The sequence below is a fragment of the Sinohyriopsis cumingii genome, chromosome 7 (genome assembly GCF_028554795.1).
Source record: "Sinohyriopsis cumingii isolate HCF-2022 chromosome 7, ASM2855479v2, whole genome shotgun sequence".
In the NCBI taxonomy this organism is placed as follows: Eukaryota; Metazoa; Mollusca; class Bivalvia; order Unionida; family Unionidae; genus Sinohyriopsis; species Sinohyriopsis cumingii.
Genome location: NC_142967.1, coordinates 104347499 through 104368881, shown reverse-complemented (window position 1 = coordinate 104368881; position 21383 = coordinate 104347499). Strand labels below are relative to the sequence as shown.

Genomic DNA, 21383 nt, shown 5'->3' with positions numbered 1-21383 from the left:
CGATTTATTGAGAAAAAAATTAATGTTGCATCTTCGCAGGGGCTCTGTCTATACCACATTTTTTTTGAAGTTTGTTTTGATTCAGTTACTTTATCTAATTGATTTTGAGATTGTGTAACCAAGCAATTTGTCTGCGTGATGATATTTTTTGTTGTTTGTTTGGGGAGATCGCACATTTCTCTAATTCCCTTGGTCTGTTAAGCCCCTCTGCTGCTTGAGAGAGTCTCCTTTCAGCGAGTAGTTCCTTGTACTGACTGCATCAATCATCATTTTGCCCTTCTCCTTTCCTCCTGCCTCTTCTTGCCATTCCATATATTATTATTCTTCTCCTGCACACTCCCTGTGGTCCTTGTATTATTCTTGCACCTCTCCTTCCCTACTTTAGAGTTTAGTGCCATCTCTACATGCACCCTGGGAGATTCCTGTGGTAAATATAAGGGACGTAAATCTGGTTCTCCCTATACTCCTCTCGTAATCTTCCACTATCCCATGGACTTCTCATCAGACAAAGGACGAACACTCTACCAGGTGCTTCTCACACAATTGAATGTCTCTCATTCCATACATGCCTTGCTCTACATACAAACAATATTATTTAATGAAGTTTCGTAACACAGGCACACACATTGTCTAAATGCTACATTCCATCACAGCAATCTATCATTTGTACGGTTATTCCTATCTATACAAATCAACACAAATATTCGGGTGAAGTATTTCCTACCAGTAGAAGATTTCTATTTCTTTCCCAGTTCAATTCCTCTTTCCATTTTTTTCACAAGTCTCTCGCTCAGTGTGGTCTTTTCCCCAAGAATAATTTTTTATAATTCTTTTATTCTCCTCTCGAAAGGTCATGCACCACTGATTAATTTCACCCAGGTACTGGCTAGATGTTTCATTGTCCCATTATCTGTCTGAGACATTAGCTCTGATTCCAATTGGCCAGTATGCCTAGTTTGATATTCGTGGCTTGCCACAAGCTCTTTTCAGAGGTATATGTGAACACAGAAATCTGGCTGTCTTAGTGACACAAGAAGTTTAATTCCTTTAAAGCGACTTGCCGACTCTATCTAATTACTGAATAAACACACAGCCAGTCATATACTGTGGGTCTCACAAAGCCTTCAGTCAGCTGTCATAAAAGTTATGTAACCCTAGCCAGCAAGAAAGTTGAAATCACAGCCATAATGATGGGAAAATTCTGACTATTTCTTACAGATATAAAAAATGATCTCTCCTTGATCTGTAACCAGACAAACTAGAGTAAGAAAAAGTCCTTGCTTCCCTTGTGCTGGGTAGGTGCTCAGACTCTTACCAGGCTTTCTGGCAATTTCCCATCATCAGCTTATACCAAGGATCCATCTTTCATTGTAGGTGACAACTTCCTTCTTCCTGGAAGTGTCAGTGCAATAATATATTTTTCTATAATTTTGCAATAATTAAAATAAAAGAAAACTTAATTTGAAAGGAAAATGTTTATTCAGTATAAAATGTATGGATTTAGAAGGTTTTCGCCATGTATATGCATATTACTATTTGAAGAAAGTACAATGCAAATCAGCCAATTAACTCTTTCAGCATTTCAAGTGGTACAAACATGATGCCATATTAAATAAAAGTACATTCTTTATATATATATATATTTCAAGAAACAAACATTTTAAGAAAGAAATCTACAAACAAAAGCCCTTCAATGGGATTGATGCTCTACTGTCCCAAAAGAAATTCCTGGAATTCAGGAGAAGACAATTTCTCCTTTTTACTGACGAGTATAGAAACAAACTCTCTGATATTCATGAGCAAATTAGTTACTATGGCAGTCATATTGGATGTCATGTCTGTACCATCTTCATTCAGGACCAACTAGATATCATAATTAGTCTTCAGGACTCACGGTACTAATTCAACTCCAATGGTAAACATATGGAAACACTATCATATTCAAAATTCAATAACTTAAAATTTATGGGTGCTGATAATGACACCTATAATTCTTCATGCACATCTAACCTTGGTGCAAGCTTATGTGTGGAGAACACCATATGACCCGCGGCAATTTGTTTACATACATGTGCATGAAACACGTGTTATTGATTCTGCACCAAATGAATCAGGTGCTACTTTCAGTATTGAGTACTCCTGAGCCAAGCCTGTAACAATGCTAAAATTGCATCAGTAGAAATTTGTCAATATTTTTTTTACATTACATATAGGATAAGCTCTCAAAAGATATTTTTCCTAAAATTTTAATTTTCATTATTAACCAATTATGGACCACCAAACCTGTAAATACTCTATTATTTCTTCACCCATTTCTAGACTGGTTCATAGTTCTTCTGTATAATTAGTACCGTGTGTCCTATAACCAGATTCAACTTTTTTAGAAAAAGTTGTATTTTACTCCTTGATATTAGAGCACAATTGTAAGAAAGAATTGGCCATGCTTGTGCATGGATAATAGTGCAATAGCATTTTATATGATACCAATATCTATAGTTAAATTGCATCTGCATTACATGTTGCTGTATTGTATTATACTTATTAGTGGCTTATTTTTGTTATTAAAATAATTGTTTTCTGCCTTTGTATCTTCATGTTATCTTTCTATGGCATGCATGCTACACAAAAGAAACACAAGCATGCTGACATCAGCAAGTATGACATCACAGGGTATCAAATTACATGACGCATTGTATTTTCATCTCTCACTGGCTATAGGACAAGTTTTAAATGTTTTAAATTTCAAAATTGCATTTCTTTTCTTGCTGACTCTCACAGAAATAACACACAGTGCATCCCTATTCACATCAATCAAACAAAACAAATAAGTGTGCCACAAGACAGGTCAAAATGATAAGAGGCCATTGCCCTTTTGTGACTAAAACAAATACACACACCCATGAAGCATCAAGAGATGCTGACATTCCAAACTTATTTAAACTATCATCACATGTGATTCATGACCCTCAAATGTTAATAAAAAGGTAAAAAAGCCAAGGAAGAGTTCCATAAGCTTTATTATACTGAATAATTAAAAAACATAGTGCTACTTTTTAGTATAAAACTATGGGGAAGGGTGAGGAAGCAAAGAATAGACAGAGTAATTTCATCTAGCCTGGTAATGTTCCCCACAACAAGGGGGGAATTGTGTATCAACCCAAATAACACATCAACATGAGGTATGTTACATAAGGACAACAACAGACAAATTTGAAAAAGCTACCCAAAGTTACTATAATGCTGACATTGATGTTGGAGACAGAAAGTGTATGCACAAACTGTTATGACTCAAGCTATTAAGTATGCTGGAGGTGGAGAAATGTGTGAAAAACTTTGCTATGCCAAGACAAGTTCATGTCTCTATGCAATATGCAGACACTGATAAAACTTGTCACTGAATAAACTACTTGTTAAATTTAAGTAATAGAACTGAATTGCATATTGAAGTTGTCTAATACATAAATATATACCTACATTTACCCAAAGCTCATAAAAAGTTAAGAAAAAGTCTCAAAATCATTACTGTGGCTACTTTCCACTATAAGCAGTGTTAAATTACTTACTTTTTAATATAAAGCTGAAAAAATGCATACATTATTGAACAAAAGAGAAACAAAGCAAACATTGCAATCACTCAATTACAGTCAAAGGGGAGGTAATACACCTTGATTTGGCAAATCAAATAGCAAGCTCTAATTTACAGCTAAATGATTCCTTACTATTACTTGATGGTAAGAACAGAGCAATGCAGGTTTTATAAAGAGCTTTTGTTTCAAATATGAAACCATATTTCTGACATGAAGCTTGTTTTCATTTATTCACAACAACATATATGGTGAACAAAACACATATCGCTTAGTGCACGCAGTAATGAAATGCTGAGATTTGGAATAATGTGTTCTGAGACCACAAGTTGCAACACCCTGAGTATAAAGGTTTTCTATCATGGGACTTGGTACATGAAGAAAAAAGAGATCTGGTTTGGTGGGAGATGTTCACCATGCAGTTATACATCAAGAATGTTTCAACTGTATGAAGAGAGGTTGGGGAAGAAAAACTGCCTGTGTAAATAATGCAATACAGATAGGACTTTTGCAGACTTATATTGGAAATGAAGGGTTCAAAACTGTTATTTTATGTGAAAATGTCCCTCCCTGCTCCCTCAACAAAAGGGATGCAGAAAAGTTCCAATACTGTTTGCCCAAAAACGTAATGTACCAATATGAGAAACATGCTGAACATAGAAAGGTGTCAAGGAGTTTAATTCTAGGATAAGAAATAAGACAGGTATAGTTGATATTCAATGTGACTAGACATATAATAATTCAATTTACAGGTTGAGGCAATGCAGCATGTGCAGTTTTGTGCACAGTCCTTATTTTTACAATGTTCTCTGCTTTGATCTGCTGAGTGTGTCTCTAAAGTTAAATGATCAGTACTGATAGATAAGTGATTGTGACATAAGTGGCTTACATATAAAATCTCCCCCCACCCCCTTTTGGGGAATTGTTGCATGTGTTAAATGGTATTTAACCATATAGGCCAATCAATGGGTACCATCATATGAATTTCTGACATCAGGCCATACTATGCTCTTTTCCCTATGGCCTGAGCTATCTACTTCCACTCTCCAGTGTATAAAACCATCCCCATCTCTCTTTTGTATAGAATTTTTCTCCAAAATCACAAGCAAACCATGATAAAAAGACTCCATTATGATTGTCACATGTGAAAACCACCAAATTGATACCCTGGATGCGCGTGGTAACCATGGAAACAACAAGCTCCTATTATGGTATAGGTCACATATAGGACTCACGGTACTAATTCAACTCCAATGGTAAACATATGGAAACACTATCATATTCAAAATTCAATAACTTAAAATTTATGGGTGCTGATAATGACACCTATAATTCTTCATGCACATCTAACCTTGGTGCAAGCTTATGTGTGGAGAACACCATATGACCTGCGGCACTTTGTTTACATACATGTGCATGAAACACGTGTTATTGATTCTGCACCAAATGACTCAGGTGCTACTTTCAGTATTGAGTACTCCTGAGTCAAGCCTGTAAAAATGCTAAAATTGCATCAGTAGAAATTTGTCAATATTTTTTTTACATTACATATAGGATAAGCTCTCAAAAGATATTTTTCCTAAAATTTTAATTTTCATTATTAACCAATTATGGACCACCAAACCTGTAAATACTCTATTATTTCTTCACCCATTTCTAGACTGGTTCACAGTACTTCCATATAATTAGTACCGTGTGTCCTTCAGGTGAAAACCCCACATCAATGTTACTTTCTCTTTGGGAGTAGGGATAACAAGATTTTCAAGATGGCTGACATGGTGGCCACGTTTGAGATCATAAGAAGTCTTCTGGTGAAAAGCTCTTGATGATATAACTTTCCATTCAGGAGGAGTAGTGATAAGATGATTTTCAAGATGACTGTCATGGCAGCTGTATTCTAAGTCAGATCAGCACAAGTTTCATTTAGTGCAAACTAGACCTTTTAAAATGGGGGCCTTGAGTGGCCATAGTCTAAAGAGCTCACCATTATGGATCACTGCCATCTGACCTCTGTCTGCATTGGCTCAATCGAGTCTTGGGCTCAGCCAATGTGGGTATGTGAGAAGGCATGCCAGTAGCTTCTCATGGGTCAGTGGTTCTTTCCAGGGTTTTACCAGGCTTTTAGTCCACCATTTATACTGGCCATCATATATAGCCTATCTTGTGCTGCAAAATGGTGTTAAATCCTACAACACAAGCTTTTAAGATGGCATTTAGTGAAAATTACATGTTGAGATGACCATTGATTTAGAAGGAAGAGAAAATAATTTTCAAGATATATAGTGTGGTGGACATATTGGAAATTCAAGCAGCACCATACATTTAAGACAAACTTGCCCTTGGGGTGAATGTGTTTGTTATGTTTCACAACATTCCTCCATGTGGTTCAGGAGTAGAAGGGATAACTAACTGGTGCTAATGAATGAACCGACTGATGATGGACAAAGGTGACAGATTATGGACAACAGTTCTTGTCTAAAACCAGTAGAGATGAAAACTAACTTCCACTGCTTTGATTATAAGTGTAACTGACATTGTGTGGTGTCTCACTAATTAAATAGCAGATGATAAAACAGCTCTACTTTTTAAGCATGTTGGACAGAAAATCTAAGCATAAAGTGAACTAACTTTAGTTACATAGTAATGGTACAAAAATTGGTTAGATATAGTGACTGATATTGAACAGAGTTGTACAGTAGTTTAAAAAATCTCAAGACTATTTAATTGTTTATGCCATCAATGCTGTCACTGCAGGTGAGACAGGAAACCACAGCATATCAAGATGCAAAATTTAAGCATGTAGCAATATTATTCCCAAAAAATTAATACTGAACACTCTGACTCAGATGTAGATGAGAGTGGAATTTCAAGAAACTTTAATTAAATAGTACACAATTTTAAATGATGACAATATTATTGCCATCATTTTTTGAAAAGTAATACCCATGTCTCATCATTCACAGGTGAGATGAAAATAGCTTCATATTGTTGGAAGAATCAGCCAATTGTACATACAAATTTTCCATAGGTTATCAGCCTTAAAATTCCCCAACTTTTCCTCCTGACTTTACCATTTATTTTTCCATGCTTTTATCCGATTCTAATTTCCACCTGTAATATAATATAAATTCACACCTGTCAAATGTTACAATCATCTAATTATCATTTTTGTTTCCATCCTTTCACAGTGGTCAAACAATCTATTATTCAGAATATACAAGCTCAGTCTTTCTGATTGGTATTGCTGATTTATTTCTATTTTTCTTATCAGATTTACTCTGTACTCTCTTGCCAGTGAATGACATTGTATGATGACACATACATGTATGCATACATACACACAAAAAGGCCAAAAACATGCATAACAAACAGGATTTTCATAGTTAAATGTGTAACTCTAAATAGGCATGAGGGTAGAAAATCACCATATCACAGCCTATATTCCTTGAAGCAGTAAAATGGTAGCAAAGACAACAAATATGCAATAATAATATTATTCCTATTGTCTTGATATAATACCTGGTTATTAAGTTCATGTATTCCGATAGTAATGATCTGTAAGGGAAATGTAAAAAAGAAGTAAACATACAAATAACTAAACAAACATAAACCATGTAGATACAAAATTTCTTTAAAAATAACATTTTCCAACTACTTAATGATTGCTCAAAAAAGGATTAATCATCAACAAGTTAAAAATAAAACTTAATCAGATCTCATTCTCTCCATATATATATATATGTGTGTGTGTGTGTGTGTGTGTGTGTGTGTGTGAACCCATAATTGAAATTCAGAAGGCTAAGAGAGTACAGGGGTTAATCACTTTGTACTAAATCACAGTTGTACATATTCTGGATCCCAGTTCAACAGTACCAGTATTAGTTGGCATCCATCAATGGATTATAGGTCCTCTGGGGTCTTTAAAAAAAAACCATCTGGGCCATATAGAGCATCCGCCTCAGATGCGGGAGGTCGTGAGTTTGATCCCCGGCCAAGTCATATCAAAGACTTACAAAAATGGTACTAACTGCTGCCTCGCTTGGCGTTCAGCATTAAGAGGTTAGTATTAGGACTGGTCGGCTTGGTGTCAGGATAATGCGACTGAGTGGGACATCATACTACATGTCTGCGGCATGATGTCCCAGTGCTAGACATCACTATAAACTGCCACACTGCAGACATCGTAGCAATATCACTGAAAAATTGTTAAAGCTATGTTAAAAATCAAAATCACATCACATCACATCACATCTGGACCATAATGAGTATGCATGCTTCCTGTTTAGGATGCTATTTGTCATAAAAGCGACCTACATTATAAGTAGGACAACCCTATATTAAGGTATATTTCTATAAGTATATTGTAAACAAAACACAAAAGAGTACAGTGGTAACCCTCTCACACAGACCTCCTCACCAGTGGCCACCTCCTCTACTAGACCAGTTTACTTGCACTGGATAATGTAAAATCATGTTAGAACTGGTTCTCAGTGGTACTTGGGCTGGCCTCCAGTTCAACAGTACTAGGGTTAGTGGTCAGCCATGCAACATTTAAGCTTCCTGGCTTCTCATAATTCTTTCAGCTTAACTCTGGGTCATCAACTTAACTCTGTGCCATTAACTCAACTCTGGGCCATCTAAACCACCATTCTTCCTCTTTGGAACAATTTTCTAGACATAAAAGTGACCTACATTAAAAGTCAGCTGACCATACACTGAGGAATGTTCCAACAAGATTGTGCTAGGAGACATATACAATACAACATTGCATTCAATGATGTATAACCATGTTATATCTGGTTATCTGGTTCTCATGCAACAGTCAAGAGCTATAAACAAATAAAATAAATAGAAATTAATAGAACATAATTTAACAAATTAAATGGGATACATGATCATACATTCATATATGAAGGGACAGTATATATGTATGTATTCATGGATGGATGGATGGATGTATGGATGCATGCATGCATGTATGTATGCATGTATGTATGTATGGTTGTAAAGTGCCAAAGCTGTGTATTGATTTTAATAAATTAACATGCACAAGCCATGTTTAGCAACAACAATCAAAAGGATCTGAATGATCCATCAAATAAAGCTTTGGATAATCCACAGCTGAAGACATGAAGTACTGTTATTGGAAACATTGGTATGCTACAAAATATTGAAATTGGCAGGAAACTAATGGTTAAATAAAAATTACAAATTGACACTGTTATTATAACTCATTATGCATTCTATTAGAAATAATTTATTATTTATTTAGTTATTAATTTTTTATTTTTTATTATAGAATTAATTGGAACTGGAACATGCACACAGTACATATGCTAGTCCCAGTCACTGACAGATAAAACCATAGAATCTGCTTTCGTTACTGCTTGGATTTCAAGAATTCATTGATCTCAATGTGGTTATTTCTGAAAAATTTAAAAATGATTTCTGAAATGAAAATTTGTAAAAGTTCTAACAAAAAAATATTTATTTGAATTTTTCAGATTTGTACATATTAACCATACTGATTCCAACTGAAGATGCAACATCCATTTACAAAATACATATTACTTCCTAAGCTGATGCCAGCAACTTGTCTGGACATCTTGCAGACAAGGTAAAAATTCACTAAAGGAAATGAACACACAAGTTTACTTACATATATTGGGAATATATCAAAGAATGCAAAAATAGACACTGCAAAACATTATATAAAAAAATGAATATCACAGTGTTACAGTGGTACTTCAGTGTAAAGTGCTTAAGTAAAATGCAATATCTCATATGAAAGATGTACACACGAATCATCTTGTACTGGATGAATTTTATGTTTACAATGGAATTGTATATATTTATCAATAGTTACAATTCATTATAGTGTGAAGTCACAAAAAAAATACCTTATCATACTGTAGTTCTGCATGAAAGAAAAAACCCAGTTTTCATATGGTCTTGATTGTAATTTAGTTCAGTACATATATGGTGGCCTTGACTATAGCACATTGCACCTCTATAACCAACATGAAAAGCATTATAGTCTTGAAGCCTTAGGTAAATTATGTGGTCTGGAACTAAATCTGATGAGCAGAAAGCAGTACGTTTTACTAGACATGCCATGAATATGGCCTTTGACCTTTATTTGCAGAATATATTTTCCTTGAGTCATAATGACCTGACCTTTAACCTCATACCTCTTCCATAGCTTGACAGCAAACACTCAACAGACTTCGAGCAAACTACATTGTTACAGTGAACTTTGACCCCAAACTCAGTAGGCTCCTTTCTTACCCAAAGTAAAAGCCATCCATAAATGTGAAGTTACACATTTGAGAAAGAATATTTTTTGTGCTGAAGCTGTTTTAAGATTTCAGCCTCAGTGACCTTGATGATGAGTCTAGATTTGTAATCTTGAACTAATATTATGTTGAAAATATTTGTCTTCATTCTGTCAGAGTGATGTTGATCTCTGACCTTTTAAACTCCAAATTTATAGACTTCTTCATTACCAAAAGTGCAAGCCACCCATAAAGTTAGGTCAAGGTTGGTGATGAGGAACTAATATTATTGATCTTGACCTTTTGAGACCCAAATAGTCAAGCTTTATCATTGCTTCATATGCAGGCTATTTACAAAGGTTTTTTAAGTGTAAATGAGGTTATTTTGCAAACCAGGTAATTGATGGGTGTACATACAGTTGGACAGGTGTCATACAAAAAGATACAAAGATTTCTTTGCCATGGATTGGAGTTTGTTCATCCATTTATTTACAGACGTGAAACATTTTTGTCTGTTTTCAAACATTAAAAAGAAATTACTTTTTCAATTTAAAAATATCAGAAAATATGATAAACAATTTCTTGGCATGAAATGGTCATAATATATGCAACTAATATTGCACCCTGGATCTCTGCTTGCACCTGTTGACTAGTCCTAAGACAACTTAGAAACTAATGATAATTCCACCAATAAAGTGTTCATGCAGTTACATGGCACCACAAAATTATGCAGTTTGCATGTGTTCCTGGGTCTACCCAACCCAACTAGGATTGATACTGAGACTGCAGAGAATACAACTCATGGTTGCCATGGTGAAACTGGTTGCTGAATAGAAGGGTGTTGGTTCAATTTTCGTTAATGGATAAGACCAACTCTACAATCAATTTCTCATGATGTCTTTTTAAGGTCATGAGATTCTTTCTTGTTAGTAATTAAATACTTTTATTTGTTTGTGGAGAAAGCATATTAAAAAAATTTAAAGCTCAATATACAAAAGATAAATGTATAAAAAATAGTTTGAAAATAACAGCATTGAATATGTGAAATGCAATAAAATAGTAATATACATGTGATAACATTAAAAATAACAAATGATTCGAGCATTTAATATATGTTAGTACCATGATTTAAAATATTTACTATTTAAAACTATAAATTAATCAGTTTATTTCTAAATGTATATCATTTTGCTAACTTATATAAGTTGTTTTACTAATCAAAGTAATAGTGATGTAAGTACTAAAGTAAACCTTCATGCCAGAATACTTTCTGTCACATTTGGTAAAAATCTGCAGGGTTCCTTTTAGAAGTTGTAAATAGCAGTGAATTGAATGGATGATACATAAAAAATGATGTACATAGAACAATCCCATAATTCTCCTGGTGCTATTGTGTAACTAGAAATATGTCCATGGACCATAGATGCTCCACCACAGTGCCTTAAATTACCTAAATTCAAAACATAACCAAGGCATGATCGATGAACATATGGAGAGATGGCTGGACAATGCAGACCCAAAATCAAAGCACCTTCTGAGGTTCTAAAATTTGTTTTACAAAATATTTGCACAATTTTGATAATAAAATAAAGATCTAAACAGGTCATCTGCAAATGCATGAAAATAAGCACATCAAATTTCATTCGAGTACCTTAAGTTGTTTCTGCTTAATTGAGTTAACAAGCTTCTTCATTAAAAGCCTCAAAAGATAAAAATGGGTGAAAATGAAATATTTACACTAAGGCCTGAATATCTGATCAGGTAATCTATATATTAATACCAACATGCCTACCAAACTGTAGTGGTTTGTGTATAATTATTCAAACATGGCTCTCGGAAAAAAGTCATTACCCAAATATTTTAAGCCATAATCAGCAAAATGCTGAAATGTATGTGTTATTGTCTGAAACTTTATAAAGCAGGTTATCTACATATAACTACAATAAAATGCTGAAATATACGTGTTATGTTCTGAAACTGTAAGCAGGTCATCTACTCATAACTACAATAAGTCTATCAAATTTCATTTCTCTTCAATGAATGGTGTTTGCACATAGCTTCTCATGATAGATGAATGTGTGGATGGAATAATATACAAATTGCACAAAGTACTAGGATTAAACAAATGAAAAACAATATGTACAAACTTATGGACATTAGCAAAATTCTTTATTTCCTCATCTTAATTGGTAGAAATGAGAAGAAAAGAGCAAATTTGTCATCAAATTTGCAAGCATTATTGATTAGCAGTTCTATATCATTGTTTGCATCACTTTATGTGCAAGCATGAACCATTTAGCATTTAAAATAACTGGGACATGGTTTATTTTCAGTCTCCACTCTGGCAATAAATGAAATCAAACACGTGTCTCAAGTATATATTCAACAAGGTATTCTGGATAATACTGATTTTTGTCAAAGACACAAAAGACGGTGGGGTGGGAAACATCATTGACACAGGTGTTGTATGTCCCTTTCTTTTTGTCGTTATCATCCAGATATGGTGGTTTTTTGTAGGGTGGCTTTCCTAGACAAGTTTTACCTATCAAGACTTTAGCAACAAACATAAACTTGTGATTTCTGCCATCTCTAACTGCGTAACTATCAGAGTATCGTGCGTCTGAAGCAAAATAGGCTCCTTGTCCATACTTAGTACCCATATTTTCTCCGGCCATGCGAAAGTCAAAGTTACTATGACAAATGAGATCCACAGCATCAGGTGTTGTTCCATGGTACAGATGCATCTCATTGACAACCCCTTCTCCTGCCTTAATTTCCATCTCTCTTTTTTGCCTTGAAGAAAATGAATAATAAATAATTTTTTATAAGATGTACATTATTCTTTTGAAATACAACTTAAGTTTACATATTCCGATATTTATGAAAAACATTTTTGTGCCTAGAAAATAAAGAACAAATAATGAGAAACAAATAAAAATTTCTTGTAAAGACATATTAGCCCGCTAAATTTAAAGACGGTGACTACTTTACAGTTTCTAAAATTAATAGATCATCTTTAACTGATATTTAGATATAATATGCCATCTGGTTGAGCAAACATAAAATAATTCTTAGATAATTCTTAGGTAATTTACCATAAAAATATGAACAAACGTTTGGAAAGTTTACACTATTGTGAAGTCATAAAAGTCATGTCACATTGTGACAAATATTTATCATACCATATTTACCATATAAGTTGGGACACCATATTTGTTGGGACACCATAAATTAATTTTAAAAGTATTTTTTGTGTGCATTGTATGTTCTGTGACACATCGTTTTTTTCTGAGTCGTAAAAATCATTCGAAAATTACATGACAGAAAATGCACTCCAAATTTTTAAAAAAAGAAATTATAAAACTGTACTTGAGATAAAACTTTTTAATCCATTGCAGCAGCATCTCATCAGCACAGCCCTTCTCATGCACATGTATGATCCATTCTTTCCATGCATAAATATCTTTTTTTAGCTTCCTCATACCATGAAAAATTGTTAGAGGCAACACATTGCCTGAAGCAGAAACTGCAAAGACAAAAGTCAGATTTTTTCAAATCTGTACTAGTCTTGCTAATTCTCACACTTTTGACCCCCATCTTATTATCAGTCCATCCAGGAATGCGATCAAAGTACACTAGAGTTTCATCCGTGTTAATGATCATATTGTCGACCAAATGATCTGTTTTTCTTCTGGCCTTCACGAATTCATCACCTTTTTTTTCTTTCTCCAAATCTTATGGGTGATGCTGTGTCATCGATGTTCACACACGAAGCACTATAATGTGTCACTTTAAAAATGTTCCAGACCTGGGTATAATTCAATCTTGGCTATTTTGCACTTGACACCATGTCATGCATGAAAGGCAGTTGTCTTCAATATATTGGTTGATTATTTCCCTCTGAATTCATCACATGATTTTATTTGCTCCAAATATTCTTGGTGATGTTGGGTCATCAACATCTGTGCATAAAGTACTATACTGTGTCCCTTTAAAATTTGTTCCATTGTTTCAATTTATTTTCAAAATTCCCATGAATACAGATGAAAACAAACCCAAGTTTGCTTCCATATCTCAGCTGTCTTTGTGTATTAAAAATGATAAAAAAGTGGCTCACTTCACAGAATCTACAGTCAGCTTCCGACGTCAGCTTGCTGTGCAATAAAATAACCTTTGTATTGATATCCTTTAGAAAAAAAGTAACCAAAGTTGGCTTCTGAGATCGGCTTGCTTTGTAATAAAAATAACCTTTTGTCTTTGATGTCCTGTCATTAGGTTCAAAGATGGAGTTAATTACTTGCTGCCAGTCATGTTTATTCACCACCAGGGCTTCTATGTGCTCGGCATCTGTGGTTACAATTAATACACAGGAGCATTGATGTCTGAAGGTAAACAATAACGATACATTTGTAACCTGAGCTGGTGAAAAGATTGTCACTTGCACTCAAGTGAATGTGTTTTCAAATGATGATTTTATTTGCAAGATACTGTCATACAGTAGACCTGGATATAATTCAATCTTGACCATTTTGCACTCAACACCATCTCATGTGTGAATGGCATCTTTAAGATATTGGTTGACTATTTCCCTCTTGTTTGTGATTTTGTTGGTTCCTGTTTTCAGTTGGATAACATGTTCAAACCTTTGAGCACAAACACACACAAATGTTTCCCATTGTTCATGTTAATGAACAACGTGGTGTGTGCTATTGAACATAACTGATTCACACTACAGTATGGAAGCTACGCTACATATATAGATTTTGTGGATATATTTTATTCTTTAATGCTCATGTTGAAAAAAAGAATTAATTATAACAACACAAGGTTAGTTTCTTCCTTTTTATTATCAATTAAGCATTTTATTTATCTATTTTATTGCAATGTGTAGTGGGGGGGGGGGCAAGCACAAATGCAATACAATATTTTTTCGTTTATTAAGTCTTGGGACATATGACCAAAGTGAAAAAAATGTTTCACCATAAGTTCTGGGACAGGCAAAAAAATAATCATTTTATCATGTGCCAACATATACGGTAAATAGGGTAACTGACAAAGTGGGGCCACAACAAAGATATGACAGTGGAAGCAATGCATAAAGTCAACAAACAAACTGTGTTGACTTCCTCAATCACAAAGAAACAGAAATGGTGGATTATTATGAACACCCTTCATCCCCATGTTCCATCACGGGAACCAGCAAGTATGTTGCACCATTCACATGCATTAGTCAATCAATGAATTGTGTAAACTGCTTAAACTGATCTTTCCACACAAATAGACCTCAAAATTTTGAGAGACATTCTAGTCCAAGCAACTCTCAAAACAAATAATAGATGGAAAATTGAAGCCTTGTGAAAACAAGACATGCCAACACATGAAGGAAGCAAACATTTTTTTCATCACAGTCATGGCTTTGTTTTGGCTCAGCCGTAACCAGAAAGTTTATCATAGCAATTTCTGACTATTTCAGTAACCAGAAAGCTGGCCATAACAGTTTCTGGCAAATAAACTGGCTATTATATATCAGTAGCCAGAAAATTTACCACAACCTTTTGGCTAACATGCTGGCAATATTAGCCATAACTCTCACTTGCCACAAACTTGCTGTTTAAAAGCAAGAGACAGCCACAAAAGGTACATTTTCTTAAGGGAGGTTCAAATAAGCTTGATTAGTAAGATGTGACAGGGTTAAAAGATACTTAAGATAAAATATTACAACCTGGATTCCAAGGTCACAGGACAATGTGTCTCCATGCCCTCCAAACCTGGAGGTCATATGAAATTTTTATATGGCAAAACCTTTTTTCTATAGATAATAACAACATAGCCCTATGCACAGCATTGCCATTGTATCCCTGCATGTGGACATTTACATTACAGTAACTGAGATTGTATCAAGTGCTTCATATTCATAAAATTTGAAATGTTCGAACATCTGTTCTACCTTATGAGTTATATAATGAAATTATTTATTCAGAATCTTGATTTTGTTTAATTTAGCCTTCACCTACTACCTATCAGTGACTTATATAACAATTCCCATCTTCTTTGATCTTATTTTCTTTTTATATTAACAAAATCTTGTATAAATGCTAAATTAAAATATTTCTTCCACCAGGACTTGAGTCTCTTTTATCATTATTTGAACTTTTAAATTGTGAGACAAAATAAGACATCAATGACTTTCCACTGAAACTTGGCAGTTAAAAACACAAACTTTTCAATGGGCAAATTTGTTGTTGTAATCAAAATGAATCACTCTCTCAATAATTTCCTCACCTTTCTGATGATCAATTGTGCTAAGAATAATGTATTCAAGTTACAGACAAGCCACCAAAGATGTATTCAAGTAACAGACAAGCCACCAATGATGTATTCAAGTAACAGACAAGCCACCAATAATGTATTCAAGGAACAGACAAGCCACCAAAGATGTATTCAAGTACCAGACATGCTACCAACTATGTATTCAAGTAACAGACATGCCAACAATGATGTATTCAAGTAACAAACATGCCAATATGCCAACAAAGATGTATTCAAGTAACAGATATGCCACCAAAGATGTATTCAAGTATCAGACATGCCACCAAAGATGTATTCAAATAAAAGACATGCCACCAAAGATGTACTCAAGTAACATATATGCCACCAAAGATGTATTCAAGTATCAGAGAAGCCACCTAAGATGTACTCAGGTAACAGACATGCCATCAAAGATGTATTCAAGTATCACACAAGCCACCAAAGATGTATTCTAGTAAGAAACATGCCACCAAAGATGTATTCAAGTAACAGACATGCCACCAAAGATGTATTCAAGTAACAGAGATGCCACCGTAGACATATTAAAGTAACAGACATGCCACCAAAGATGTATTCAAGTATCAGACAAGCTACCAAAGATGTATTCAAGTAACAGACATGCCACCAAAGATGTACTCAAGTAAAAGATATGCCACCAAAGATGTATTCAAGTATCAGACAACAAGCCGCCAAAATTTATTCAGGTAACAGACATGCCACCAACGATGTATTCAAGTAACAAACATGCCAATAGCCACCAAAGACGTATTCAGGTAATGGATATGACACCAAAGATGTATTCAAGTATCAGACAAGCCACCAAAGTTGTATTCAGGTAACAGACATACAATGAAAGATGTATTCAAGTAACAGACAAGCCACCAAAGATGCATTCAAGTAATAGACATGCCACCAAAGATGTATTCAAGTATCAGACATGCCACCAAAGATGTACTCAGATAAAAGACATGCCACCAAATATGTATTCAGATAACAGACATGCCACCAAAGATGTATTCAAGTATCAGACAAGCTACCAAAGATGTATTCAAGTAACATACATGTCACCAAAGATGTATTCAAGTAACAGACATGCCACCAACGACGTTTTCAATTAACAAACATGCCAATATGCCAACAAAGATGTATTCAAGTAACAGATATGCCACTAAAGATGTATTCAAGTATCAGACAAGCCACCAAAGATGTATTCAAGTAATAGACATGCCAACAAAGATGTATTCTAGTAAAAGACATGCCACCAAAGATGTATTCAAGTATCAGACATGCCACCAAAGATGTATTCAAGTAACAGATATGCCACCAAAGATGTATTCAAGTATCAGACATGCCATCAAAGATGTATTCAAGTATCAGACAACAAGCCACCAAGGATGTATTCAGGTAACAGACAAACCACCAAAGATGTATTCAAGTAACAGACATGCCACCATACATGTATTCAAGTATCAAACAAAATGCCAAAGAAAAACTGAAAGCAGATTTTTACTATTTTTCCTTGACACACTTGATAACAAAACCGTGCATCCAGGAATGAAATTTTTCAAAGCATATGGATTACATCATGCAAAACCTGCAGTCCTGTGCTCAAGGTGCAACTAGGAGATAAAACAAATGGCTGAAAATACCAAGTGTGAAAATAACGAGTGAGAAATGTGAAAATAAGGTCACAATAACACTTAAGGTATGAATGAGTTACTCTCCTGATGTATCCACATATTTACAATGAAAATACATGTAAGTGAAATAGAGTTTGTAACACTGATGGTGTAATGAGCAAATAACTGAAAATACACAAGTCACCTTAGCTTAACAATTAGATCAAACCGACCTAATTTGTGTATGGTTGAATTTCCCTTTTTTGAGCTGTATCCATTACCAAATTTCTTGATTGTCGCTGAAATAGTATATTTTAGAATGCAATCAAGAGTTAAAAATTGTTGGCACTCAAGTGTGAACACTAGGTTTTATAGATTAATAATTATTACATAGACTGATAAATTGATAAATAAATTGATAGATAATTACATTGATTGACAGATAAAGAAATACAGACATAGAGACAGCTAATTTGCAATTGGCAAAACTATTTCCAAACATCAGAAACTTACAGAGCATAGTGTTCCCAGAGCAGAGCATTCTGTATTCTCTTGATAAAAACAATTTCAGCATGAGACATTGTTTTATCAAAATCTCCTTTCACCATGGAATATTCATGTCTAATTGCTGCTTCTGTGTCATTTGGGTCAAGTGAAACTTGAAGAACATCTCTCACTGTCATTGAAGTCCAGTGAGAAGGAAGCTGCATTTTGTTTTGTGATATTGTTGGAGAGACTGCATAAGACTGCTCTCTGTAAATAATAATAATAATAGTAATAATAATAATAATAATAATACAAAGTGTGAGATTATTCTAAATGAAGCATGCTGATGTAAGACATGTCATGACCTACACAACAGATATTCCAGTAAAAGTTAGTCACAAGTCATTGTAGGTAGTTTTCTGTAATATATTACAATTTGTACTGCTACTGTATTATGTTGTCATTTACAAACATTGCATTGAATATTGAAAGTAAAACACTGCACCATTTTTACACACAATGATTTTCTAGAATAAAATGAAATTTTTTTAAGAGTGTGATACCAAAAACGTCTGAATCTTATGGTTACAATTTTAGTATGGACAATTTGAAATTTGTATAACTGAGAGGCCAGGTGACTAAGATCACACATACTCCCATCTGTTTTTGTAAAAACAATGCACAGCAAATAAATCTAAGCAAAGACAAACACAAAAACATAAAGAGAAGCTGCCATAATGGCATGAAGTTAAGTCATCTACATGTGCCTACAAGCATGCATTCCAAATTATATTGGACTAATTTAAATTTTTCATTGTTAAATTATACCAGCCAAGAAGTATATGCTTTCTCAAAATTGTGTTGTTAAACTTTGTCTAATTGCTGTAATGGCCTGAAAATCTAATCAGCTCATAAACTTAATTATGATAAGGACACAAATTCAGACAATTTGTGCCCCATAATTCCCACCATGGTGAAATAAGTGATGTTTACAGTGTAATAAAATCTGAATATAGATACAGCTGTAAAGTCTGTAAAAAGGCATGGAGAGTAACACAGTTTCATTGCGTTACTTCAAAGGCCACTGGAAATAATGTTCAAAACTGTGTAAAACAAATGCCTAGTGACCTTGACCTTTAAGACGAATTCTTGACTGTCATACACAAGATGCCATGAAACTGAATATTAGAAGTGTACCATGATTAATTTATATACCTCAAAAACTTTTATAATAAAGAGTAGAAACCAAAAAGCCCAAAACTATGTTGATCTGTGACCATTTACTTAAGGATAAATCCCCATACATGCAATATAACACATCTTTAGTGACATATACATTGCAACTTTCTCAAATGGACAATCCTACAGAAGGGTACGCACCTTTTCACTCAGTTGAGCAAGTTTTGACTTGTGAATAAGAACTGGTATCCTTGTACGAGGACAATGTTCACCGTATCCTTCCTTTAGTATGGAAAGGACCAAATATGGTGTTGCTAGGTGGACTGATGGGATACATCATTTTTAAAGAACTTTGAGGAAGGCCCAGAGGGGTGGTCAGGATGACGGTATTTTTGGACAAGTTTTGAGAGGTCATTAGTAGTTGTGTGGGACCAGTGCCACTGGCCCCTTTAGATCCTGAGATGCCAAGCAGGGAAGGAGACCTTGCAAGACAGTCTCTGTCTTCAAAGTAGCAGCCTTTATTACTGTGATCTAGTAAAACCTTTGATGTGTTCAGTGCAATGTTACTTCAGCTCCATCTACAGCATCTTGATTGAAAGATAAACCCAAATTGCCAATGAAGTGCCCTCAAGGATGCCCAGTTTTATAGGGGGTACTTAAGAGGCCAAGAAAGAACAATGACCTCAAATTTGATGAGTGATCAGCATCAACAAATCAGAAAGGTGTTCATGTTAAGATGCCCCCTGTGAAATGTGTTTACATCCTCTTGAGAAGAAGTTGTTTAAAGGTTTATCTGTTTTCATTAATGGTGCCAATTATTTGATGACAATGCGGCATCAACTGCATACATTTAGAAGGCTTTTATCTCCAGAAACATTTTATTAATCTTGGTAGAAGTTATTATTCCTGTCTGAAAAGTCTTATATTATTTATATTGTGAGAAACTACAGCCATATATGATGGTGCTGGGGAATATTTGTACAAAATTTAATGGCCTTCATACCAGACAGCTTTCTGAGAAATCTGGTTGAAATGGACCCATTGGTTGGATATGAATATAAATATTGATGGACTAAACAGACAATGAATAATGGATGATGCATGACATAAAATACATGACGCACACAGGATGAAGGCTTAAATTTATTTGGCCCTGTGGCAAAACACACAGGATATTCTAAATTCTCCGGACATAGAATTGTGTGATTTTACTATTGTGTTTGAGGAAAATACAAACCTTTTACCACCTTCCTTCATAAGGTCAAAATAAGATTCATCCTCTTTGTTTTTCATGTTTGTATTTGAAAGTGTTCCATCCAATGCTTTAAACACAGTTACTCCCATAGTATTCTGAAAAAAAAAAATAACAGTCTTAAGATGAAAGGTCATCTAGCACCTTATGATAGTTGTCAATTACTGAAAATGTAAGAATACAATTTATTTTATTTACTAAAATACAAAATTATTGCTTTAGTTAGATTCTGACATACTGTTACAATGTTTGCCCTCACACAAACTATCAGAACGCTCTCTGAACCCCACATGCAGCCACATTGTATTTGGGATAATACCAAGTTGATAGATTGGGAAGAAATCATGCTTGGAGAAAGATCCAGGTTGCAACTGATGGCTCAGATTTATATATAACAATAACTGAAATGTGGTTGGAGTTGGTGAGCCATCTAATGAACCTGAGGATGGCAGGAGGGGCCTCAAATTGAGAATATGGATGTCAGCAATGTATAATGATAACATGTAATGAACAATTAATGAAAACAACCGAACCTGTGACAAAATAAAACCAGCAATATCTAATGAAAGCTAGCTGGATGATGCAAACAGCTTGAATGAAGGAAAACAATTAAATCTAGTATATGTATTGTAACAATGACACTGAGTAGGTAAGGTGAAAATATATTTTTATAACAATA

General features: G+C 34.4%; 1 protein-coding gene across 1 annotated transcript; it reads right to left on the bottom strand.

Annotated features, from left to right (window-relative positions):
* Window positions 1-1460: 1460 nt before the first annotated feature.
* LOC149795856 (protein mono-ADP-ribosyltransferase PARP11-like) lies at window positions 1461-20910 on the bottom strand. The gene is made up of 3 exons (XM_089965779.1): window positions 20690-20910; window positions 18301-18540; window positions 1461-12652 (listed from the first exon to the last, which is right to left on the bottom strand). The coding sequence occupies exons 1-3, from the start codon at window positions 20839-20841 to the stop codon at window positions 12217-12219; spliced, it is 828 nt and encodes a 275-aa protein (XP_089821905.1). The 5' UTR covers window positions 20842-20910; the 3' UTR covers window positions 1461-12216.
* Window positions 20911-21383: the final 473 nt, after the last annotated feature.

Coding starts and splice junctions, on each gene's coding strand:
- LOC149795856 (XM_089965779.1), bottom strand. CDS start 20,841: ATGACCTTTCATCTTAAGACTGTTATTTTTTTTTTTCAGAATACTATG. Junction 18,541..20,689: donor ATGAAGGAAGGTGGTAAAAG/GTTTGTATTTTC, acceptor TATTATTTACAG/AGAGCAGTCTTATGCAGTCT. Junction 12,653..18,300: donor CTCTGGGAACACTATGCTCT/GTAAGTTTCTGA, acceptor ATTTTCTTCAAG/GCAAAAAAGAGAGATGGAAA.